General features: G+C 41.9%; 1 protein-coding gene across 3 annotated transcripts in view; it reads left to right on the plus strand.

Annotated features, from left to right (window-relative positions):
* Positions 1 to 6,424: 6,424 nt before the first annotated feature.
* Positions 6,425 to 26,337, plus strand: part of MED20 (mediator complex subunit 20) — a 39,609-nt gene continuing 19,696 nt past the window's right edge. The window contains exon 1 of one of the 3 annotated variants that reach the window (XM_078644721.1): positions 6,425 to 6,556. In XM_078644721.1, coding sequence (XP_078500847.1) covers positions 6,543 to 6,556 — 14 coding nt within the window. In that variant the 5' untranslated portion in view covers positions 6,425 to 6,542. Of the gene's footprint in view, positions 6,652 to 17,360; positions 17,504 to 26,337 lie in introns of those variants that run through there. The other 2 variants (XM_078644722.1, XM_078644723.1) reach the window with 2 other exon arrangements.

The raw sequence follows: 26,337 nt of genomic DNA on the forward strand, positions 1-26,337 counted from the left end.
CACACTCCAGATCAGGTCTGTCCCCTTATGAGGTCGTATTCGGCCGCCCCCCGAATATGTGGGGTACACCTAGACCCCGAAGTATTACAGATGTTTCCAGTAATATGCTGACAGATTACCTAGCTTCCTTGATGTCTGCCCTACACTCTTGTCGTTCACAGGTTGCCGCTGCATTTCCCGACAATACTGAAGTCAAGCCACACGAGATCCTTCCCGGCACCCTGGTCCTCGTCCGCAATTTTGATCGTTCAAGTCCGCTGGAGCCTCGTTGGAAGGAGCCGAAGTTAGTCCTTTTAACCACCCGCACTGCCGTCAAGTTGGAAGGCAGGAAGGGGTGGGTGCACCTGTCACACGTCAAGAAATTTCACGGACTAAAAACGGTTTCCAAGAACATTTCCAAGGATTGTCAAGATTTTAAAGACTGCCAAGATACTATTCTTAAGGACTGTCCCGCAAATGACATTGATATCAAGCCCTCCCTGTTAGAGAAAACTCCGCAGCAGGAGTATAAAAGTAAGCTACGGTCTAGTAAAATAAGTCAGCCAGTTTAATTGTCTAAGTCCTCCCCTAGGTGAAACGGTTAGACAGGTATCTGACATGTATGAAATAGACCCCCATAGTGAGAGAGTTAGTCAAAACTCAATCCGATGTATCGTTTTTCTAAGTTTTATATTGTTTTTAAGCTTGATGATTACCTGCACGAGTTATGCATTTCATTTATGTTTTCCAATTTCTCATGTAAATATGTTTTCTAATGCTACAGTAGAGCACACATTTAGTGATCTGCCTCCTCACGAACTATCCTATCGTCTTGCTATGCGCAACAATACATTTATCCGTATGTTGCATTATTCACACCAGACCAGCAATGCCACTAATTGTTGGGTGTGTGGTCGACTCCCCCCTTTCCAGACACCGAAGGGAGTTCTGCCACTCTTTCCTTATCCGTTTTCACATAATGGTTCATGTGGAGCATGGTCCACGTTAACGTCATCCTCAACTGATATGTCCCTTCTGAACAGTACATGTTTTCCAGACAAGCAAGGTCTTCCCCACAGAACAGGGTTAGATCTAGAAAATGAAGTTTATAATTTGGGTAATTATTCTTCGAGTTTCATGGTTCTGAATGTTCAGTCTGATCCTACTCCAGACTTACCTGCTATTTCAGTATTACCAGTCAAAGGCGAATTATGTGTCCGAAATAATGGTTCCGTACATGTAGGACATAGTGATTGTACTACTATTGTCGAGTATAGTGACAGTGGGAAATCTATTTTCAAAGCTTCACGTCATTCTTATTTTGTTTGTGGTCAGACCGCATATGTTCGTCTGCCCCTCGATTGGGATGGAACCTGTTACATTGCCTTCCTACTGCCACCAGTTTTCCTAGCCCCGTCTGATTATCACAGAAACACACATCTAGTACACATTAGACATAGAAGGGAGATCGAGTCCCCGATTGTCGATCAAACTGAAACTGCTCTAGAACAGTATACAGATTTCAATAGAGGATTCTTTTTCTTTATAGGACCTATCCAGAATAGTAAGTTAATCCGTAGGTTAACAAGAACTCTTGAAGCAGTAGTGAATGAGACTGCCTCTGCCCAAGGTAACTTAACCGAAGAGCAATCTGCTATGAGATTTGTCGTGCTCCAAAATCGTCTCGTTCTTGACGTCATACTGGCCGATAGAGGAGGAGCATGTAGAGTCATCGGATCTAGTTGCTGCATTTTCATTCCTAATAACGCGCCGTCTGTTTATTCAGCTATAACCAGACTTCATAAAATTGCCCATCAGTTACACCAGAATCCAGGCACCTGGACATGGTCCGGTTGGTTTTGGAGTATAATTTCTGCCTGGGGATGGAAAGTATTGTCCTTTCTAGGTATTGCAGTAGCGATCATATTCAGTTGCTGCCTCTGTATACAATGTGGCCCTGCGATTTGCGGCATTTGTGCTACCTCTTGTATTCCTAGTCCCAAGTCCCGTCCTAGATCCCGTTCCAAGAAATTTCGAGACGAGCAAATGATACTGTATGAAATGATAGATGGTATCATGAATATCGATGTTTCCTGATGGAAACGTAGTGACAAGGAGGGAATGTGGAAAAGTAAAATTTTGCCATGTTCTGTGTCCCTACGTGTTCCCCCATCTTATGCTATATGTGCATGATTAATATGCATATGTATTCCCCATGATCGATTAAAGACGCAATTACAGTTGTGTCCATCTCTAGTATGCCAGTTTCCAGTCCTCGTGAAAGCTACGAGTATTAGGCCTATGTAAAGCTACATTGCCACGTTTCTCAGTGTGCACGTTATTTCATTGAAAATCCCCGTTTCTAGGCCTCAAAAGGGCCCGGACTCAGATTCAGCTCCAGTCTCCTGAACCCTCCTTGAGGAGCGATACAGCCCCCACCTGTATCCCTGACCCTTCACTTACTTCCTGCCTCACAGTGCCCGGCTCGGCCTGGCTCTGCCTGCCAGTCTGCCAAGAGTATGTTATGATTCCAGTTATCAGTCCAGCTCTCCTTCTCTGCATTCCTAAGCTACTGAATCGCATCAATAGTTTCAGTCATCGTCTAGCCTTTACGTCTCCATGTAAGAGAAATACTGTATTAATGGTCATTTAATATTCCTCAACACACACTACATGTAGAATAATGCATGCACCAGTCTTAGTGTCTGCTAGCCTTTGCCCTGATAACTTTTGGATTCTATCAACATGTTCTCTAAACATCAGATACTAGATAGTGTTTAGGTACATGTCGCTCTGACTCTCCAGACTTTCGTCTCTCCTTCTAGCTCAGAAGTCATAGCCCCCAGCTTCTCCCTAGTAACACGTCATTGCCAGCTTGCGCGCACCACTAGGTTAGAGGTCCCGGCTCCTTAGGTAGCCCCCTCCATGTTTCCGCCCATTTGTGACATATTCCGTTACGTTTACATCACATGTCTATGTATACGCCCTGTTCACGCCTCCTGTTACACCTACTTTCTGCCTTATCTCTCGCGACTGCTATAGGCCCTGCCTACTGTTACGCCTATTGTATTGAATACCATGTATTTTGTTTAAGTATATATACTTGTGCACTGTTATTAAAAGTTGCCATTCCATTCCTTTGTCCCTGCCCCGTGCAGCGCTGCCATCCTATTCCCGTGCAGGTTGTCCTGTTCCTGTCCTTTATGCTGTATTAAACCTGCAAACTCCTACTACCTCGAATCTTGACTCTTATTTATTGAGCTATCTGTTATTGTATATCTAGTCAAAAATAGAGGTATTATTTATTTATTTACCACAATAGAGCAAACTCTACAATCACGAACATTAGGGGGGCTGGTAACAAAATTTATAATCAACCACAAGATATTTTAGAACAATTCGCCGATTTTTATAGAACTTTATATACCCCAGAATTGGTGCCCAATCTAGACGACATACAGAATTATGTCGAAGATCATATAGTAGATACTCTGAAAATACCAGAGATAGATTCACTATCGGATGATATAACAATGGCTGAATTACATCAAGCCATAGCCTCACTACCTGTAGGAAAAGCGGCAGGGGAAGACACTATACCCTTAGAAATATACAAATTATGCTTAAAAGAACTAGAACAATTATTGCTGAAAGTTATTCAATCTGTAGGCTTAAATGGCAAAGCACCAAAATCCTGGAACAGGGCAAAAATAATATTTTTCTTGAAGAAAGACAAGCCGAAGGAAGAAAGAGGGTCATACCGCCCTATTTCTTTAATAAACACAGATGCAAAGATTTTTGCCAAAATCTTAGCACTAAGATTAGCTCCTATCATGCCCCAAATCATTAATCCGCAACAACATGGATTTATAATTGGGAGAGACACTACTATACATGTTAACATGGCTATTACGGCATTTGATGTAGCAGAGACTGAATCCACCCCACTCGGTATGATCTTGTTAGACGCTGAAAAGGCTTTCGACCGAGTGGGGTGGGACTTTCTCTGGTGGGTACTGTCTAAAATAGGGTTCGGGGGACAATTTTTTCGGAGCATACGAGCATTGTATGATAACCCAACGGCTTATACCAGCTATGGGGGATTGACATCCTCAGACTTTCCAATTCAACGTGGAACCCGTCAGGGCTGCCCACTATCACCTCTTTTATTTGCGCTTTCATTGGAACCTTTTTTGTTTGCCCTTTATTCCCAAACTCAGATTGTACCTTTCCGATCAGACTCACAAGAGCTAAAAATAACCGCATACGCCGACGATATCGCGGTTTACTCAGAAGATATTGTTGAGGCACTAAAGGGAATAGCTTTAGAGGCCGGGAAATTTGGGCAGGTGGCAGGCTATAGACTTAATCTACAAAAAACACAAGTCATCGCTAACTACACTCCAGCTGTGACAGTGCCTGAGATTTGCAACATCGCCACTTACCTAGGGGTTAAAATAATGGCCAAATTACAGGAAATTAACAATATAAACTATAATGAATTAACCAAGTCCATCAGCTTATTATTTAAAAAAAATGGCACAGACTACCTCTGAATCTAATAGGCAGAATTAATTTAATTAAGATGAAGGTATTGCCTAAATATGTGTACCTATTCCGATCTATCCCACTAGCGTTAAACAACCAATTTTTCAAGAAACTCGATGGTGTACTTAGTGGGTTTATTTGGGGGTACAAAAAATCGAGAAGGTCATTGAACGTTATGAAAAATAACACGAATGAAGGAGGGCTTAATTTTCCCGATTTCAAATTATATTTTTGGTCCGCTTTTGTCATTCGCCTCCGCTCTTTATTAAATGAAGGAGGGGCTCTGTTTTTTCACTCTTTCATGCTAAAATCTGACTCAAATATGTTTTTATTCAAAACTAACAATCCCAACTTCTACAAAAGGGTTAGGTTTAAGACCGCAAGAGACACAACAAAGATTTGGGGCAATATACTTTCTTTTTGTAAAACTAACTTTTTTCATTCAAAGCTTCCATTGTGGGGTAATCCGGGTCTTCCATGTATTTTTAATGATAATGCTAGATTTGGTTGGCTTAGGTCAGGTATTACTGTTTTAGGGGACCTATATGGCACACATGGATTCCTAGACTTTAATACTCTTAAACTGTTATACGATTTACCTGAAAACATGAGATACAAACATTTACAGATACATGATTATTTGATTAATAAAAAACAAATCTTGGAGGTTTCTGAATGTGATATCTGGACTTGTTTATATTCTTTAAAAAATAAGTCAGCAATAAGCGATGCATATAGAACTTTAATCAACTTTAAAATAAACGATTGTACCAAACTGGCTGGCAAATGGAGCAGAATATTGGGTTCTAATATAACATCTAAACAGATGGAGCGCTCCCTGATAAATATAAATAAACGAGTACGGTCATCCAGCCTAAGACTTCAACAATTCAGAACAACCTGCATGTTATATTACACCCCGGAAAGAATTTCTAAATGGTCCCCCAATACTACCTATAGCGAACGCACAAAATGCCCCAAATGTCTTGCTGAAGCAGCTGATTTGATACACATGCTGTTTTCCTGTCCTAATCTTAAGACCTTCTGGTGCGATAATCAAAATATTTTGAAAATGAAACAGGTCCAGCTACCTATGCTCACGGCTGCCTCTGTTCTGTTAGACACCTATCCTGTTCCTTTTCCACAGGCCGCCTTGGCCACGGTACTTATGTCTTGCGCCAAGTTAACTCTGGCTAGAGCTTGGACCAGCTCAGAAACACCAACGGTCCGGGACTGGTGGGCATTGGTAACCGAAATACACTCAATGGAATTAGCCTTAGCACACATTAGGGGAACACGCACATTGAGAAAGCACGAAAAAAATTGGGGATCTTTCATGGAATGACGCTGCTATGCCCTTTTCCTTTTTTTTCTTTCTTTTTTTTCTCCTTTTTTTTTTTTCCTTCTTCCTTCTTCTTTAGATATAGGGAATTTTTTTTATACAATTTCATGAATTGATATTTTGTGTTTTTTGGACAATATAACCTGCATGATTATTGAAGGAAACTGCTATTGCTTCTTTTCTGTTTATTGTTTGCTTTTTCTTCTTTCTTTTATATTTCATGGCCTACCCACGTTATTATATGCCATACGATATAATTCATGAATGTAAACTTATGTTTCAATGCTTTAATGAATTTCTTCCTTGTCAGCCTGTCAACAATAAAAAACTTTTTAAAAAAAAGGAAATTCAAGATGGACAAACAATATAAACGGCAAGAATAATACAAAGAGAGAAAATGCAAATGGGTGAAAAAAATAAAGGATAACTAATTACGATATGAGCAATTCATTTATGGGCCATAAATGTATGCCAGATTGGCCATGGGCAACATTCACTTTTGTACCTCTCATGTCGTTATTCATGACAGGCTTGTTTCGGTCTTATTTTGTCGGAGATAGGGCTCATTTGTCGTGTGCTTCCGTTGGTTTCTATTCCATCCGTGGCCTCTTGACGATTTTTCCGGAAATACTGTAAATGTGGTTTCTGCTTAAAAGTGTTCGTGGATGCAGCGATGGGGGTGACCTGGTAGGGCTCTGAGTGGGTCAATAACGATGGCTGTCGTTAATGAACATTTCCTCAATGTTTTATGATTGAGAGAGTACCAGTGGACTCTTATCAAAGTTCGTATTTCAGGTTAAGTTGTTAAATGATGTTGGTGCTTTTAGTAGGTCTAGCTTGTTGCAGCTCGCTGGACGAAGGAATGGACAGGAGACTGTATAGACACAACAGAAAGAGGGAACGTCGAAGACGGTGTTAAAGCAGGCTGGCGTTTTTATAGCGCTTTATAGCATTTGGACATTTTGGAAGTGCTGAGCGAATGAGGCTTGATGAGAACGACGTGCGCGCGAAGCCCCAGTTTCATTATTTGATTATTTGCGTGTCTCGCGAATGCAAAGAATTTAGTAGACTATAAGGCTGTAATTTAAGGCGATTTCCACGCCCAACTACAAGACACTAGATCGTGTAATATTCCGATATAATTGCTCCCCAGAGCTCATTGCTGGCTGCAACCTCAAGCCGCGAGAGTCCACTTATCCTCTCCGTTCTAACCTTCCCAGCGGAGCAACTGCTGGAGTTGGCAAGTGTGTGGATAAACTCAAGAAGGTTTGGGGATTTTACTAATCGAGGGCGTTGTCAATGCAGCTAGGTAGAGGTACAGCTGCTACGTAGCATCTGATTTGTATTGTACGTTTGATGTGCAGAGTGTCGCCATGTGATAGCATAGTTGTGCCAAATAAGTATTCTGTTAGACAGCACCAAAGCAGTGTGAACAGTCTTATCTCACAAGTACGACATCATTTTGTGTGAGGGACCAATAACTTCTCATTATGTCAACAAGGACTCCGAAAATGTAACCGCCTTTGACGAAGCTCACAGTTTTGGCATACAAAAGAAATGAAACACAAGGGACAGGCCGATTTCAACACGAAGGGATTGCGTACCCCATTGCATACATTTTCTTTGGAAAGAGAAGAATTATGCTATTATTTGTAGTGCTGGGGCTGCACAAATTTGGCAATGCACAATATTGTTCTACAATTAGTCCGTTTGAAAATCTTGCAAATTAGTGTTTTCGCAATTATACAGTTTGATAAAGTGGGAAAGCTGGGACTCAAAACAGCTCTCCTCGTACCAATATGTTTGCTGCTAAACTACACCGCCACACCTCGGTGTGGGAGGAGATGTTGCAATAATTGAAGAAGACTAGAGGGCATAGTCTAAACCAGTGTTTACCAAACTGTGATCCGCGGACCCCTAGGGGTCCGTGACACATTCCCAGTGGGTCCTCAGGCAGCAGTTTTAAAAGCACTGCAAATGTTCCAAGTATAATTAGAAGTTTTCGAGCAACAATAAAAGTGTCAAGACCAAGATAACACCAGTGATTAATGTTCCTGCTGTAGAGAGATGAGTTTTGTCCAGTGGCAGCTTGACTTATTTAATGTAGCACAGAGGGTTAATATGCCTCTTGCAAAGAAAGTGTGCCTATATTTATTTTTTTAACTGTTTGGTCTGCATAGAACAGTGGGTTACTGCTTTTGTCACAGAGATTCTTTAGTTACTGTGCAGTTTATAAGTGACAATTGTGATCTAGCACAGAGACGTATAAACTGGCATCAAAAAGATGTTTGCAAACTGCATGGTACAAGATAGTAACTTAAGTTTCTTCCCAGTCTTTCGTTATCCTGATGCTGCTAAAAAGGTTTAACTGAATGGAAATAAAGTTTCATTGTTTAAGTCGATGCTAAACACTGTTTTATGCCTACCAATATGAATGATGTGAATCCTACAACTAGTAGTCACCTTTGCCTTATGTTATTACATGTATGATTCATTGTCACTATGGGGCAGATTTACAAGGAAAGTGACTCAGTGAGTGCTGCAAGCCATTTGGCTGTGCTGCACTTAGTCACTTTCAAAGCACAGGGATGCAACATATTTACCACAGTATGTTGCATCTCAGTGCTCTCCCTGCGCTGGTGCACAAACTGCTGCCATTCGCCGGCACAGGCACCCTTGTACCATGCTGCAAGGATGCCTGCGTTGTGGGGAGATTGTTTATGTTCAGGTAGGATTCCCTTTCTGCACATAAACAATCACTAGAGGAGATTTCATCTTCCTAAACAACGAGGAGAAATGAATACATTTCTTCTTGTTGCACCTCCCTACGCCTCCCTTGGGGAGGTGTAGCATTCAGACGCATTTCCAGATCCATGATTTCTCGTAAATCTGGAAATGTGTCTGGTTTCATGGGTGTTGCTTGGAACACTCACAGCAAAACCCATGAAACGCACCTTTCACGCAAAGTCCTGTGTGCAAAGGGGCCATATTTATAAGAACATGAAAAGTCACGCTGGGTGGCTTTTCCTGTTCTTATAAATATGGGGCACTAAAATGCGCCGCCGGAGCGTCACTTTTTGTGACGCACCGGTTGCGCAAGGGTCTTGTAAATCTGCCCTATGTGTGTGTGTGTTGTAAAGTGCTCCGACATCCTACAATGGTATGAGAGATGCTATAAAACAAATTAAATACATGTGACATAGGGACTATGGAGAGACGAGAGGCACTGTTGGAGTGTGATAAAAAGGGAATCACTGAAGAACCCGAACAAAGATTATCGTATCCTGGTGAATAATAAAGTCATCGTTTACTATTCTTTTAAAGCTAATACAATTCAATATATAATGATAAATGTGTTGTAGAATGCACTATTGTTTCCTAAATTGTCTTGGAGGGAGAACCTCCGAAAGTCCCCTTTGTAGTGGTTCGACTCACTCACTGCACTTGGTGTGCACCCTGTGGGGACTGGTCTGAAAACATTTGCCAGGGCTGCTTTGGGTTTCCAGACTGGCCCTGGCAGGAGCAGGAGCCTCGTAATATGAAATAAAACCAACCATTTAAAAGTTATTCGTTCGTTTCGTTTTGTTTCAAAACTTTATTTCGATTTCATATAAAAACCATAAAAGTATACATAGACAATTTTAAAAGGACAGTAGAATTAATCAACCATAAAATCACAATACATGTTTACATAGTTTTTCTTAAAACCAAATTCCATCAATATCTATTTCTAATCACCAAAGCTGATCTAATAAAGTTTAAAACGGCATTACAAATACGTGCAGTTGACAGGGATAACAAGCAATCATACGCTTCTTTATAATAACGCGTTTCAAAAGATTCTAATAATGGTTTAAGGAAAGTGTTTCTTGGCACTTTATACAAAGTGCAAAAAAGCAGAAGGTGGAGAGTATTTTGTGAAACCCTATTGTTGCAGGGGCAGTGGGGTAACTTTTCCCACCAACCCCCCTGCTTTGGGAAAGCAAACAAAAAGTGTAGGGTGCCAAGGCGAAATCTTGTAAGATAAAAACGCCATTGCGTGTTCATAATATATGACAAATATAACTGGCAAGCTGGTTTTCCCCGTACACTTAATACATGGTCATTTGTCTTAAAAGAACCTAAACTAATATTGAAAGCATTTTTAATAATCTCCTTGGCATCCCTACCAAGCAATTCGGGATTTGTAAACATTTTACCTAAACCTATATTATAAAAAGTCTCTCTAACATATCGTAGCCACGGGATTTGGGTGTAATAATCAAGCTTAAGACAATCTTGAATAATATATTTTGTTAATTTCAGATCTTCAGATTGCCAAACCTTAGCCCATAATGTTAAAGGGGCAACGTGAATAATATCACTTATAAACTCGATACCAACTTCTCCATGGCAAAATATATTAGATGTGCCCATTGGGACAGATAATAAACGTTTAACAAACTTGTTTTCCACAATTTGTATTTTTTCACATTTATGCGAACCCCAAACCCCTGCACCATAGGTCAAGACAGAAACACACTTGGCTTTATATAATGATCTAATTTCTGCTACACGTCGCTGGCCTAATTTGCTAGCAAAGCGGAAAAGAGCTTCAATTAACTGTGCAACCTTCTGAACCCGTGCTATCAGCAAAGGTTCCCAGCTAATTTTTTTGTTAAAGAGGTTACCCAGATAACAGAAGTTATCCACTTTCTCAATAGTAGCGTTCTTCACCACATATTTGCGTGTTTTAACATTTTTTTGACCACAGGTCATGGCAAAAGATTTAGTAAAATTAACACCTAATTCTAGTTTGCCCATAAAAGTGTCAAAAGCATTCAGGGAAATCTGCATGCTATTGGGGGTAAGTGCCATTAAAACAGTGTCATCTGCATAAGACAACATTGGGATTCTTCTTCCATTTATCTTTGGAAAATCAGCAGATGTTTCTAACAAGAAGCCCTCTAAGCCGTTTGTATAGACCAAAAATAAAAAGGGTGCTAAAATACATCCTTGTCGGACACCTTCAGTGGATAAAATAGGTTTTGATTTCTCTCCACCACGGCCATATCTAACCCTAACCGTTGTGGCAGTATGTAACCTGCGGGGCAGGGTGACCAGTGGTTCTTCGAAACCCATAGAGTCCATCATACGCCATAATTTTTCCCTACACACTGTATCAAAGGCGCTGGACAAGTCCATGAATGCCAAGTGTATAGAACCATTCTTGGCACCCATGTACTTGCCCATAATCAGAGCAAGGTTCAGACACTGCTCGTTAGTTCCTTTCCCTTTCCTAAAACCATATTGCGATTCTACAATTACCCCTGATGACTCAGCCCATGTTTCCAGCCGTGCCAATATCACCCTACCCATCAACTTACATGTTGAGTCTATTAGTGATATTGGCCTGTAACATCTTGGATCATGCTTGTCACCCTTTTTAAAAATTGGAACCAAAACGGCCTCTTTCCAAGAGGTCGGAATAGGGCCAAGTATTAGTGCCTTAAAAACATTCATAAGTAGAGGAGACCAAAACTCTCGATTACATTTAAAAAGATCTAAAGGTACTGAATCAGGGCCGGGGGCCTTTGAGGATGCCCCCATAGTCAGAGCTAGCTCTACTTCTGCAAGCATTATTGATTCACTAAACTTCTTAGCTGAATCCATATTAACATAACAGGAATCATCCTCCTCCGAGGTAGCAGTATATAATATCTCTTTGGGATTAAAAATTTTGTTGTAATGAGTTACCCAGGTTTCCTCTGGTAAGTGAACTCGAATGGTATTTTCGTCCCCTGATTTTAAAAAGGGCCTATTTATTACTTCCCAAAAGAGTCTATTATCCCTTAAATCAACTGCCTTATCTAAATCTTCCCATGCTTTAGACTTCAGTTCATTTTTCCTTTTTTTAATTGCCTGCCTATATTGTTTCCTAGCTAGTATAACCATATTTCTATCTCTAGGATTTTGGCGCAAAGCTTTAGTTAAGATAGTTTGGGCTGCAGAACATTCTGCGTTGAACCATTTGGGCCCCTGATCTTGATTCTTCCCCCCTACCTTTACTAGTAAATGTGTAGCTACATTTTCCATTAGCTTCTCAAAGCTCGTGATTATATGGACTGGGTCAGGATTAGATGATAGGCAAATATCTACCTGAGCCACATTTTCCTTAAAAATATCCATCTCCAGTTCCCTCACGGCTACTTTATTCCATTTCACTGTAATACCCTGATTCTTATTATATACTATTGGTTGTTCCTGATACGATTTTAGGTCAGAAGCAATAGTAAAACTCAGGGTTAGGGGGTTATGGTCGCTAGCCGGGTTTACCTCAATTTTAAAGTCTTTTAGATGACTAAAAAGTCCCATGGATACTATTGCAAAATCAATTGTGCTTGTTCTGCCCCTTGTGCCCTGAAAGGTGGGTATATTCATATTACCCGAAAAACTATTCACATCGAGAATACATAAATTATTATTTATTAGAATACTGTTTAAGGCCTCGCCTTGTTTTGTATGGGAAAAATGGGCCATAGGATGGTCATTTAAGTCCATCATCCCACAGGCTCTGGACCCACTAAATTTACACAACTCACAATTAAAATCACCTAACCACATAATAAGGAGGGGGAAGACTCTGTTTCTCACTTTAGCAATCTCTTCCTGCAAATTATCAATAATTTCCGTTTCATTAGGGTCAAATATGTTATAATACCAATTAATAAGAAGAACAGTTTCTATGAAAAGGTTCTTAATAGTAAATAATTGGTACCAAGGTCTTTCCACCACTAGGTTAACGTTGTTAGATTATGTTTTACAGAGATTGCTGTCATAAGTCCACCCTTAGCTCGCCCTGAATTTGATGGTATTGCTGGGGTGTTAAAAGCTTGAAAACCATCCAAACTCAAATCCACTATGCTCCAGGTCTCCTGTAAACAGGCTAGATCAAAGGAATCTACAAATTCTACCCAGGCCGGATCCTCCACCCTATTGGCAAAACCCGCTATGTTCCAAGAAAGTACACAGAAATTACTAACCTTCTCACAAGTATTACAAACCTTCTCACAATTACCCTCTTTTTCCACTTGCAATCTATCTGGGAAAAGGGCTTGGGCACATTGATCTGCCTTAGTTCCTATAACGTTAGTTCCCAGATCAGCGACCTCATGTGCCTCATTTATGTGGGTATCCTTATCAACATTACCCACATCCAATTCCTCGCCCATGTTTGTAGCTCTACAAATGACTGTCATATCCCCCCATCTTAAGTCAGAATCGCTTGTTCGATATTTAGTTAGAGGGAGTCAATCATTTAAGTTCAGTGGAGTCAGGGGGTAGAACATGTTTGACAATGGAATATTCCAGAATTCCCTAGGATCAGTCGGATAATGATTATTTGAATCAGAGTAAAAATTTGGGTAATTTACTGTAGGGTGGAATCTGGAGTTTCTATTTGAATAGTTAAAAGTTGGATTTTTTGTGGGTGGTTTCTGATAATGGTTAAAATTTAAACCATATCTCTGCCGATGTTTATTTGGTGGAAACATCATATTTTCTGGGTAGAAATATGTCAGGCTTCGTGTGGAAACTCCACCCTCATTGCTACCAACAAACCAATCATTTATGTAAGATACCACCCTATGGTCCTTAAAATTCACTATAATCAAGTCACCATCTATATCCTTAGGGCGTATGCCTACCCATTGGCACCTCCTAACAGATACAATGTCCCCATTCAAATATGCAGGCAATGGTCTATTCATGCACAACCAATGAATCACTTTGTTTTTTAGACTTGTGTTCGATTCAATATCCCCGTCCCCAACTACTGGGACTCCCGTTAAAACAATAACAAAACCAAAAGATTCTGGGGGTAATTGTACCGTATTTTTGTATTGTAATTTAGCCTTGTTAATGTGCGTTGTTTTTGGATTAGTTGCTTTATTAATTTGGGTAGGCTTCAAGACCACAGCAGATGCTTTTCCTTTTTCCATGTTTTTTAAGGCTGGAGTTACTTGTATATTTGATGAAGGGGGAAGGTTTTTATTAGCAGCTAGTTTCTTTGATTTATTAGGGGAATTATGTTGACTAGAAGGTTTACTAGTGTTTTGTTCCCTAGGCTTAATAGCCGGGGTAATTGGTGCTACATTCTCTGGGGGTATAGATTGGGGAAGAAGACAGTCTAACTTTTTATCTAGCCTTTTTAACCTTTCTACAAGAGGAAGGAAAAGAGCTTTTAACATTTTTTCAAGCGCTTCCAGGAGCTCAACATTAGAGCTGTTTTTGTCCTCCCCATCTACATTCCTTTGTGTTGTTTCTATTCCCTCTGATACCTTATCCCCCATATCTACTAGCGAAGTTGGTCTAGGGGATACCATCTCAGAGGGTTTCCATAGGTTAAGAGACCTATTTTTATTTTGGGTTCCCTTCCTCCTTCTTTTCCTGGCTGGGGAGGATACACCATTTTTACGCTTCTGACCATGGTGCACCTTGATCGTTCCAGCGGAAGAGGGAGAAGGAAGCAACGAAACAACCTCTGTTTGTATCTTCAAGGGGGGAGGAATAGCATTAGTGTGACGATCAGTATCAATTTCCTGGGGTAACGGGGTGTTAAGGTCTATAAGATTGTTTGATATTACCGTGGACAAGTCGCTCAAACTTTCCACCGTCATACCTCGGTCCCCCAGGGGTGGCTGACTTTCCTGAAAAATTAAAGGTATACTATCTGTATTAAAAAGCTCTGCATCTATATCCGCCTGTTCTACTATGGATGCAGAGAGTATCCCTTTATTAACAGAAGAAGCCTGTCTTTTAAGTGCCTCAACAGATAAACGCCGTTCGGCCCTTTTTTCCGCCAGTAACAGTTCACGGTCAATGTCCTTAGTGGCTTTAGCAAAGAATTTATCTAAAGGACCGAGTATAGAAGTACTCACATGGTCAGGTAGAGATTTTGGGGTAGAAGCAGACATCCTTTAACAGAATATAAGGTTAAGTGCAAGAGAGATTAGAATAACAGTATATTATTTCAAATAAAACAAAAAGAACCAATAAGGGTAACAGATATGAGGGACAACAATTTACCACATAAAAATCTAGTCCACTTATCAGAGCGGTGGCCCGGCCCGGCCTCCTACGGCCCCGGACGGCCACAGACGGTCCCGCCCTTGTCCCGGGCTTCTCCCGGCGCCCTCCCGCGCAGCGGAATCACAGTGCAAAAATAAGGCGGAAGAGGTGGGGCAGGGGGGCGGGGCAGTCAGGGAGAGCGACCCAGGTGTTGTGGGTTGACCTCACGCAGGAAATCCTGGAAGTTAGAGTCCCTGCGGGTCCGCTCGCAGCCCTGAACTTGCCTGTCCTTACTCCCAAGTCCAATGTCAGGAAACAATGCCCCTCAGATCACAAAGCGCCTCGCACCACGCAGCGAAGCGGGACCCGCGAAGCGGGTCCGGCAAGGAGCTGCGGTAGCAAGGGAAAATCCGAGTGCAGGAGAGAGACCACGGCAGCAACAGGTCCAACAGGGAAGTTATTCATGGAGATGCAGCACCAACCTTCCCAATAAAGTTTTTTGTTTTTTGCAGATTCTTTCAATATAAAATACTAAAATCCTTAGAAATGCGACTATTTGTTTTTTGTTCACACCTGTGTTTATTTTTTTCGGATTACTGTTTAAAATTTAAATTATACAGATTGCTAGGGGGTCCCCGGCTTCCAGTGCTGACTCAATGGGGGTCCTCAGGAGCCAAAACTTTGGGAACCACTGGTCTAAACGATTGGGGAGAGGTGTTAGGAAGAGATTGTGTTCCATCAATCCTTCCCGCAGTATGCTTAACCATGAAGCTCACGCTTATCGGTATGTTTTTACATAGTGTTTCATACCTCATTCCTGCTGTTTTTAACAGGATTTACTAATATTCATTCAAATAGTTGCTGCCATTTGACATTTGTATATCTCATAATTTGCAATTGGTATCGAAATAGTACTCAATTTACCATCCTCTGACAGACGGGAAGTTTATAAGTATTATCGGGTGTACAGTTTGAGATTTGCAGATTATAGCACATGTTTATGGTGATTGCTTAACTTCCTGAGCCAATTTAGAGGGCATACGCCGAGTGGCGCGGATTTTACAGTGTTGCATCTTGACAGTGAAAAGTACCTCCAACCCCTAACTTTATATATGTACGCAAGTGCCTAGGTTTTATTTGCTTTTGGAATTAGGGGGTTTTGTGGTTGTAGATAGTTGTTGATTGTGGACCAGGTTCTAGAATTGTTTGTCAGAAGGGGCTCCTTAACCCTAAAAAAAATTGACAAGGGGGTCTTGGCATCAAAAGATTTGAAGACCTGGTGTGGAAGGCGGCTGGACGTTTTGCCTACTCGTTCACGCATTTCCTGGATTCCAGGCTGGGGCTGTGCAAGATTTGCACATCCCTCCACATTTTTTCATCTCGTTTGCCAGGGATAGTGGATTGGTTAGTCAGGCGCTGACTTCTTCACAAATGCAGCCCGGGATCAAAAAGGCAATGGAATCGGAGCATGCTATGACGTTATCAGTGAATTAGGTTAAAGGACACATATTTCAAACTTCTCTTTGTTAATGGTATATTTGTAAAGAACATCTACTGCATGACCCAAAAGCAGACCCAATAACCTGTTTGAACTTGACTTGTATAACATTTTAACACATTCCTCATGGATCCCTTGCACATAAGGCTTTCAATCAATCCTCTCTGCCAAACAAATTTTTCTGAACAAATATAATATTAACGAAGTGAAGTTTGACATTTTTGTCCTCTAACCTAATTCACTGAGTCTTTATTGCAAGCAGCACCCCTCTGGAGTCTACACAGCCTATTACTGCACCCCTAGTCAGTCTCCCTACTCCCATTCGGGTAGTTCCAGAGTACATGTAGCTCACGATCTGATTTGCTTGCCAGACCTATGCTCATGTATTTACATTGGAAGTGTTTGAGCATTGTTGAGTGAGGGCCTTTCTCTCTAGATCCATTAGGGCTCCGCGACACAAGCGTAAATAAGCTGCATACAAACATTGCGAGGCAGACTTGCTTGACATGTATTTTGCACCACTCAGAGACTGGAGATGTATTAAGGAATTACTATGGCCAGGTATCTGTTCAAAAGAGTCACATTAACCATTTTGGTGACAGACGATCCTGAGGAGCAAGGTCTTCTAGGAACCAGAATAAAACCAGTTTTGATACATAGCTTGTCTTAACAAATTGTCTAGACTAGTTTGTCCCAGAGTTTTTAGAACCATAGCCCAATTCTTAAAACGACAAACTTATGTGACCCACCAAGCTTCAATGGACATGAGGCTGGATCTATTATTTACTGTAAAATAAATTTCGTTCTGTTGCATTGTCCTGCCAATACTAAGGAAATGATACAAACTTTTACTTTTCTTAAATCAGATCACTGTCATGTAGTAAAGACTAATTAAAGAATGTTTCCAGCCTTAAGGAACAATACGTGGGTATCTGCCAGTGGTTGAAGCAGTTTGTGAGATCAGCTGTAAGCGTTTTCGCGCCTGGATTGTACAGACCTCCAGTTCTTACCTAATGCTCAGCATCCAGTACTCACTTTATACCTATTGCCCTGTGCTGTTTTGATGCACATTACCCGAAGTCTTCCTGGTATGTTTACTTGGTACTCCTGTGATGTAAATGTACCGTTGACTGATGTGTTTTTTTCTGTTCAAATGATTGCCATTTCATGATGTATGGCATTGGCTACTCGGAAGAACACACACAGAATGCTGATGAGTGCCAAATATGTTATCAGAGGTGTGTTGGATGCAAGTGGTCTTGGTTTTCCATAATGTAGTGGCTCTGGGGATGTTCGGTGTCTGTTTTGGGTGAAGGCAGTAGTAGGAAAGAAATGTTTGGTTATTGCAATGTGGTTAGACAAGTATATTAAGTAGTTAATATGAAAACTTGGAAGACCGTTGCCCTACTGTCCCCATAAAACCTTTCAAAAGTAAGGGAACATACAATCCTTGCCCTCCTCCCCCTCCCGTCGCTCCTTACCTGGACAGAAGTTCAGTTCCAACCATACCTGCCTCGTATCTGTTGCAACAGGTCGGCTCCGTTTTCTCCGCTACCTCCATTATGTTCTGTCCAGTCTTAACTCATAGCTATCCTCTCCAGAAGTCCCAGTTAAACCTGGTCTGAAAAATCAAACTCCATTCAAATGAAAAAAATAAACTGTCCACACCTTTACTGGATCAACGTCCTTTCATTTCTTGATTTTTATTTTGCAATGCTCAAATTTAATTGACTGTGTCCAATAAATACATTATAATCATAAGCAACAGTTCTATACATGCATTTTGGGACCGTCACTATTTCTTCATCACGCAGATGTGCATACAGGGAAACGGGAAAGGAAACCTATTTCATGTCCTGTAGTACAGATTTTAAAATAATTTTAGTTTTAGCAATCTTGTGAAGCACATTTTATCCATCAAATCATACCTCCAAATGCATGTACTAAGATGTGAGAAGTCCCTCTTTCCACCCAAAGTACTCGGTGTAATACTGCTCAAGACTCCAATGGCAACTTTGGTCTTCACTGCGTGACCTATCTCTCTCTGTCAATACTAATGGGTTCTGTTAGAGCAACTACGTTTTTCTCACTTTTTATTTTAGTCTCAAACTCGATGCAGAAGTGTATGTAACGTGTTACAAAAGAAAAGCACATTTTTTTTCAAGGTACACAGTTAGTATTAAATCTGTCCATTCAGTTAGCTTTTGTGATAACTTTCACTTTTTGATATTGCCCTGAGGAGGCAACATAATCCCATACATCTGAGCTAAAAAATATTATGGGATGCTTCATTAAAATATAATGCAGCGCTCGATTTAGAGTCCTTTGGAGAGATTGAAATCTGGAATTCTTTTCCACCGCTTTCGTCAAAAGTATCGCTTTTGCCTATTCATCGTATCCCCTTTCGCCAGCTTGAGTGCGTCTGTTTCAGGCTGCGCTTTGGCATGCTGCTGTCCCCAAGTCAACTTATTTCTTCCCACCATAGCTCAGCATACCTCTTCCGGCAGATGCTTCAGGCTCTGGAGGTCCTCCGCTCCTAATATTGGGCATTTTTGATTCCTCTCCCTTGCACGTTATCAGGCAATTACGCAAAGATGCCACACTGAGAAGACTGGAGCAACTGGAGAATGGGCATTTTTGTACGTACATGCACCAGGATCTATTTTGTCTATCTTTGCATGTGGGTGCTTTGAGATAGGTCCTATGTGTAGAACTGTTTGATCCTGTATATATGCCAACAACTGTAAGGAGGATTGTAGGGGAGGAGAGATTTTCTGTGTATGTTTGTGCATGCGCAAACACAGAATTCCTGGAAGTAATCTGTTGTACATAGCTTTTCCCTATCTGTCCTCTCCCTGCATGCTCTGGCTCCAACCTTCTAGACTGCTTGCATAGTTCTCTCTGTGTCACTGTCTGCCATTCCATTCTGTGGCAGTTACTACCTGGCCAGATGAGGTTACGGTCCTGTTACTTTTCTGTCTGCTGTATTAAACTGCTTACCTGCAATCTTACCGGATTTGGAGTCTTCTTTCGTTATACAACATTTTGGCGACTTCAGGATGGGAGCATCTGGCCAAATGTTTGCTACAGCCTAAGAAAAGATTATCCTACAACAGCGATCCGTTCCTCGACGAATCCACGAGTGTCAGCGCTTTGAGTTCTCGATGTCTTCTCCTTCTGCAACCGTCTGATGTCGAAAATTTATGGATTCAACTTCCTAAAACAGCGTTTTTGTTCTTTGCCTCCGTGGTTGCTACCCACAGCGTCACAAGCCTGAGGTGCGTAGCAACGGAGTTGAACGTCACTTGTGTGTGTCCCGCGTGGCCATAGCAACGGTCTTGCTGGATCTGCTTCCACGAGCGGAGTCTCGAGCTGAGTCTCGCGCATTGACTGCGCACTACTGCACGGACCTCCGGTTGTTGCGTGGTGTCTACGCAAGGTCATTAACGTGACCTTCGTGACAACATACGCTGGCGGCCATCTTTGTTTACTTCCTCAGTCCGATCTGTGCAGTTCATCAGTCCGATGCGAGCAGTTCGTTCATTTCAAGTTAAAGTCGTTGGCACGCAACGTTTCCACACAAGTAAGCACGTTATTCATTAACATTAACGCTAGGAAGTGCAGCGCCGAACATTTTTACTGGTCAAAGTTCATAAGAATGATACGATATTTATTAACATTTGGTGATTACTCCTAACGCTAGGAAGTGCAGCGCTGAATCTTTTTACTAGTCAAAGTACAAAAGAATTGTACTTTCGTTGCGACACTGAACTCCCTGTGCTTGGTATTCATATTGTTTTGGCTGCTGGTCTGTAATGGCGCAATCTATAAACATCGCTCTTCCTCCTCAGTTTCTAACTGAACCTGGCAGTCCTTCCACTCCTTGGGAAGACTGGGTCATTATGTTTAATGACTACATTGAAGCCTTGGATGGTGAGGGCTTCTCTGCCAAACGTAAGAAGGCCATCCTGATGACCACATTAGGCAAGGAAGGGCAAAGACTTTTTAAATATTTACCTCAAGTTCTTTCCGCCACGTCACAACCTTTGGATGAATTTGAAGAGGCCATTGCCAGACTGGAGAACAGATTTGGAAGGGAAGAAAACCTAATTCTTCAACGTTATAGGTTTTACAAAAATAAACAACTTGAGGGCGAAAGTATTGATGACTTTGTTGCTCGCCTTCGTGAGTTGTCAGTCAAATGCAACTTCGGTCAAATGGCTGACGAGCATATTAGGGATCAGTTGGTGGTACAGGTCAACAATAGAAAAATTCAGGAGCGCTTGTGGGCCGCTAAGAACCCTACTCTGAAGGTAGCAATCGATCTTGCTAAGGTGGTCGAGGAGAGCGAAAAATGTATTAAAGAGTTATCAAAATCTAGTTCGGATACCAAGGTTGCGGAAGTATCTTATAAATTAACTAATAGCGATATCAGTGATGATGAAACTGCTGCTGTTGCGATTGTCAGAAAGAAAGGTTATGTATTACAAAAGAAAAATATGTCTCAACAGCCATTCAGTAGATCACAGTCGCAACCTAGTAACAAGTTTGTGTCTAAAATGTGCTCTAGATGTGGGAGTTATTCTCATTCTTCTGATGCAAAATTTTGTTTCGCTAATAACAAAGAATGTTTAAAATGTGGTAAAATAGGCCACTTTGCAAAAGTGTGTAAGAATAGAGCCAATCAGAGGGTTACTGTGGTGTGTGATTACAATGAACTGAAGCGTGATGTCAACAAAATACTGATTTTGTATGATTCAGTGTGCGCGTGTGATGAGAAGAGGGAGCGTATTATTAAAGCAAAGGTCTTAGTTGATGGAAAAAACGTTGACTTGATGGTTGACACTGGGTCCAAGTGGACTATCATTCCCTCGTCTATGTTGTATGAGGTTTGGGGTAACAAACATTTGGAGGTCTGTGACATCTTTCCATCCGGTTACCAAGGGGAAAAAATTAACCTCCTTGGTTACTTCAATGCAATGATTGTTTTCAAGAACAGGTCAACCCAGGGCAAGATTTATGTGTCTGTGGATGGTCCCGCAATACTGGGTCGTTCTCACCAGTACGATCTACACATTATTGTCAATCCCAGAGCTGATGATCCCGTTCTTGTTGTGGATGATTGTTACGTGGATGACATACTTGCCAGTCACAGTCAGGTTTTTCGTGAGGAACTGGGTGAGCTACAGGGGTACACACACAGGATACTGTTAAAAGAGGGCAGTATTCCCGTACAGCACAAAGCGCGGCGTGTTCCTTTTGCCTTGCGGGCTGAGGTCAAGGCTGTTTTAGATGAGATGTTACAGGGGGGTATTATCGAACCGATTGAAGCCTCCCCATGGGTTTCTCCTGTTGTCATCTCGCTCAAACCTGACAACAAGATTCGTTTCTGTGTGGATCTACGCTCCTTGAACAGATGTGTGGTGGCCGATATATTCCCTTTACCTAATATAGGCGAATTAGTTTCCACCCTTAAGGGAGCTAGGTTTTTCAGCAAGCTAGACCTCAAGCATGCCTATCACCAGATTCGTCTGGATGATGCCTCAAAGCATCTTACGGCTTTTATCACGGGTGAGGGAACTTTCCAATTTACTCGCTTACCGTTTGGTCTAATCTCTGCTGCCAGTGTTTTCCAGCGCATGGTTTCTGAAGTGTTCAAGGGGCTAGATAAAATTATCTTCTTCCAAGATGACATCCTCATCTTTGGCAATACCTTGGAGGAGCACAATGATGTTTTACGCAATGCCTTAGGTAGAATTGTGGATGCGGGTCTCACGTTGCGCCGAGAGAAGTGTGCGTTCTTGGTTGAAGAGGTTGAATATCTGGGTTTCTGTCTCTCTGCTGAGGGTGTAAGGCCTAAGAAAAATCTCTTAGAAGCGATAGAGCTGGCTCCTCCTCCTGTAGATAAAGAACAACTCAGGTCCTTCATGGGGCTAATTGAGTTTTATTCTAAGTTTATCAAAGATTTTTCCTCAAAGACTGCTCCCTTAAGAGTTTTACTAAAGAAAGGGGTCAAGTTCTCTTGGACGAGTGAGCAAGAGTTTTGCTTTAACTGTATCAAAACTGAACTTAAGTCTTCAGGTGTTCTCACACCCTTTGACATTAGACGTCCTTCTATTTTGATGGTTGATGCCAGTGGTGTTGGTCTCGGAGCTGTTCTCCTCCAGAAACATAAGTGTGGTGAGAAAACTGTCGCTTTTGCCTCGAGGCCTCTGTCGACCTCTGAGGTCAACTATTCTGTTATTGAGCGAGAGGCTCTTGCGGCTGCATGGGGCGTTAACTACTTTAGAACATATCTATGGGGTTCTCGGTTTGTTCTTCGCACGGATCACAAACCCCTAGTAAATGTTTTGGCACCTGGTGGTACAGGCAAGGGCTCCCCTAGGCTGGCCAGGTTAGCTTCTCGCCTTCAGGATTACCAGTTTGAAGTTGAATTTGTTCACGGCTGGAGGAATGTACAAGCCGACTGTTTATCGCGTCTCCCGGTTTCTTTTCCCAACCCCGGGGATTCCTTGTGTGAACAGGGCGATGACAAGGCTGTTGCCTCCTTACATGATGTCGTGTCTTTGTGTGAGAGTTCCTTTTCAGCTGAGGAGTGGTCCAAAGGCATGGATGATGATCATGTTTTGAAAGCTGTAGTTGATCTTGTTCTCAAGGGGGCGAGAAGAGAAAGTGCCGTGGAACCAGCTGTCAGACCCTTTCTTAAGGTTGTCAATGAGTTGTCTGTGTGTGGGAAAAATGTTCTCATGAGGGGCGATCGTTATGTTCCTCCAAGCTCTTTGAGGGGCAGGATTCTTGGTTTAGCTCATGAGGGCCATTTGGGTCAAACTTTTACTCAGCGGCGTGTAAAAGAAAATTTCTGGTGGCCCTCAATCAACAGTGATGCTGTGGAGTGTGTTGTCAAATGCTCCTTGTGCATGGAAGGAGAGAAGCGTCTCAAGGTCATTGGTTCTCAATCTGTTGGCAGCATTTCCTTTAAAAGCTTGCCTTGGCACACAATATGTTTAGATTTCATTGGCCCTATGTGCGAATTGCCCGTAAATCAACGTTTTGCGGTGGTTGTTGTTGACTGTTTCTCTAAGTGGTTGACTGTACGTTTCATGAAGGAGATTACAACTGACTCCACCATTCTTTTCCTCAAGTCTGTTTTTGTGAATGAGGGTTATCCTTCAGTTCTCATTACAGATAACGGCACCCAGCTCACCTCTACCAAAATGGCTTGTTTCTTGCGTGAATGTGGTATATCTCATCACCGCACCTGTCTTTATAATCCCGAAAGCAATGGTCTGTGTGAAAGGGTCAACCGACTAGTCAAGGGTGTTATACAGATGTCAGTTGCTAGTGGGTGTTTTTCTGATGAGCGTGTACAAGAGCTGGTTTGGGCTTACCGCTCAACACCCCATGGGCAGGCTGGAAAATCCCCTTTTGAACTGATGCGAGGGCGTTCCCCTGTGTCCAAGCTAACTCCTTCCTGGTTGAGGGATGATAACAAGCTTTCTTCCCCTTCAGATATTTCCCCTCTTCCCATCTCCACTGGCGATTTGGTCAAGGTTAAGCCGGGTCGCTGCTCCAAGGGCCTTTCTAAGTTCACTGGTCCCTTCCGGGTTAAGAAAGCTTTTCCCCATTTTGTTCTTCTTGAGAATGGTGCTAAGTGGAACTACAGAAGGGTTGCCTTATATCAGAAGGAGGTCTCCAATACCCATGATTCCGATCTTATTCCTTCTGAGACAGGCTGCAGTGGCTATATGTTGTCTGCTCGACAAGACTCCGAGTCGCGTGACTCACCTGCTGTACGGGGGGAGGTGGGTGGTGGCGATGCTCCTTCGTCTGCGTGTGATGATATGCATGAGTGTTCTGATACTACCTCTGGTGTTTCTTCTTCCAATGTCTCCTCAAGGTGTCCACGTTCCCGTCATCCTCCAGCTTACTTGAGTGACTATGTTCATTAACAGCTGTTATTGTTATTTTGCTCTTTCTTTCCCTTGTTTTCATTTTGTTCCCAAAGGAGGGAGATGTGTTGTACATAGCTTTTCCCTATCTGTCCTCTCCCTGCATGCTCTGGCTCCAACCTTCTAGACTGCTTGCATAGTTCTCTCTGTGTCACTGTCTGCCATTCCATTCTGTGGCAGTTACTACCTGGCCAGATGAGGTTACGGTCCTGTTACTTTTCTGTCTGCTGTATTAAACTGCTTACCTGCAATCTTACCGGATTTGGAGTCTTCTTTCGTTATACAACATAATCAGAGAGCATGCATTTCTTTGATTAAGAGCTACCCATGGATACAGCATTTTTTTGTAAAATATGTGCATGTGAGAGACTTAGTTACACAGTTATTGAGTCTGGTTCCGAATTGTACACATACCTATTGCCTGGCAAGTGTCTTTCACCATCCCCTTCTGCTCCGGACACAAACCCGGGCTGGGAGTTGGGAATAAATCCTGCAGCTACCGGAGAAAGTCCCGTTAATTACCTTGTTTGTCCCACCCCCTCAGTCCTTGGGTTTCTGACTGGGGTATTCGTTGATGTACAGCCTACCCATCCCACCTTCCTACTCCCAACAAAAAATGAGAGCTCGTAGCCTTGTTCACGTATTGATCCCAATCTTCTCTCTTCTTTTAATCTACCTGGCTGTTTGCTTTTGCAAAAAACAACCTCTTGGGCTTTCTTTTTCAAAATCATTTGTATATCAGGAAACCACTTAAAACTCTTATATTACTACTATCACATCTTGTAGATACCATGCGCTTTACAAAATCTACAATCAATCATAGCAAGTATTCTATGAGAATTCTTATAATAAAAGACCCGTTTGAGAATGAGTAGATGGATCTCTAGTGCATGTATTCCGGATTCTGCTAAGGGTTCGATAAAACATTGAACAGTAGGGGAGACATTTTATACTGACCGCTTGTAAAAAGCCCAATGCATCTATGAGGCTGCCTCAAAGCACTGGAGGGCGTGGGCAGGATAGTGAAGGGGAAGAATCGGAGAAGACAAAAGTATCTATCAGGGGAGATGGAGGAGTTATATGAATAGAATGATATCCGCCAAATGATGGAGAATGATTTAGAAATTTGGCCATTACTTAATATAATAACGATGTGGATTTTCTGTAACTGAATATTAGCAAACCCAGCCAACTTTTTTTTTCCTTTCTACTTAATTGGATAAAATAAGTAGGTTGATGTGCATGGTGGCATGATCAGTCACCAACAGGGCTCTGTGCTTGTGTATTGATAAATCTCCTAAGGACAAACCACTTCTGACTTACAAATATATCACATGGTGTTACAGGATGAAGTCGGTTTGCCAAGATCTTATCACAAAGCTTAAAATTGTCATTTAGGTATGAACTATGACGGGATGATGTATAATGAAATTAAAGATGCACAAAAAACGGGAGGCGGCAGATCACCCAGGGCCTTGTGTACTTCTAAACAAATGTTGCCTAGCCCAGATCCTTCACTCCTTTTGATTGACTGCAGTATTTTACCTTGAGCTAACAATCTCCCTCAAATCAAAATCCGAAGCTGATTTAAATGGAGAGTGGATATAAAAGCCATCGTGTTTTTTTTTTTAATATCAACATGGTATTTTTCTTTGTTGTAAAGGCTGTCCTAAAATAAAGATTAGTAAGTCACGTTTTTTCCACTGGTAAGGTGCTCGCCTTCTGCCTGCTTTCCCACAAAATAAACGCTCCCTAATTCTACTTTGGGATTTATTCCTATAAGTTGCAAAGCATCAACTCCATAAGTTGGTTTATCACCTGCCCTTATCACCTGCCACCATTCAACATCCCCTCCCTTACCCCATACCCCCGGGTAGTATCTCTAAATGAGGCATATATGGGAGTCATTCAGTCCGACTCTCCTCTGAGTGGTCTCTGTCCTTCCTGGATACCCACATGCAACACCGCACTTC

This window comes from Lissotriton helveticus, chromosome 5_1, assembly GCF_964261635.1.
Source record: "Lissotriton helveticus chromosome 5_1, aLisHel1.1, whole genome shotgun sequence".
Classification (NCBI taxonomy): Eukaryota; Metazoa; Chordata; class Amphibia; order Caudata; family Salamandridae; genus Lissotriton; species Lissotriton helveticus.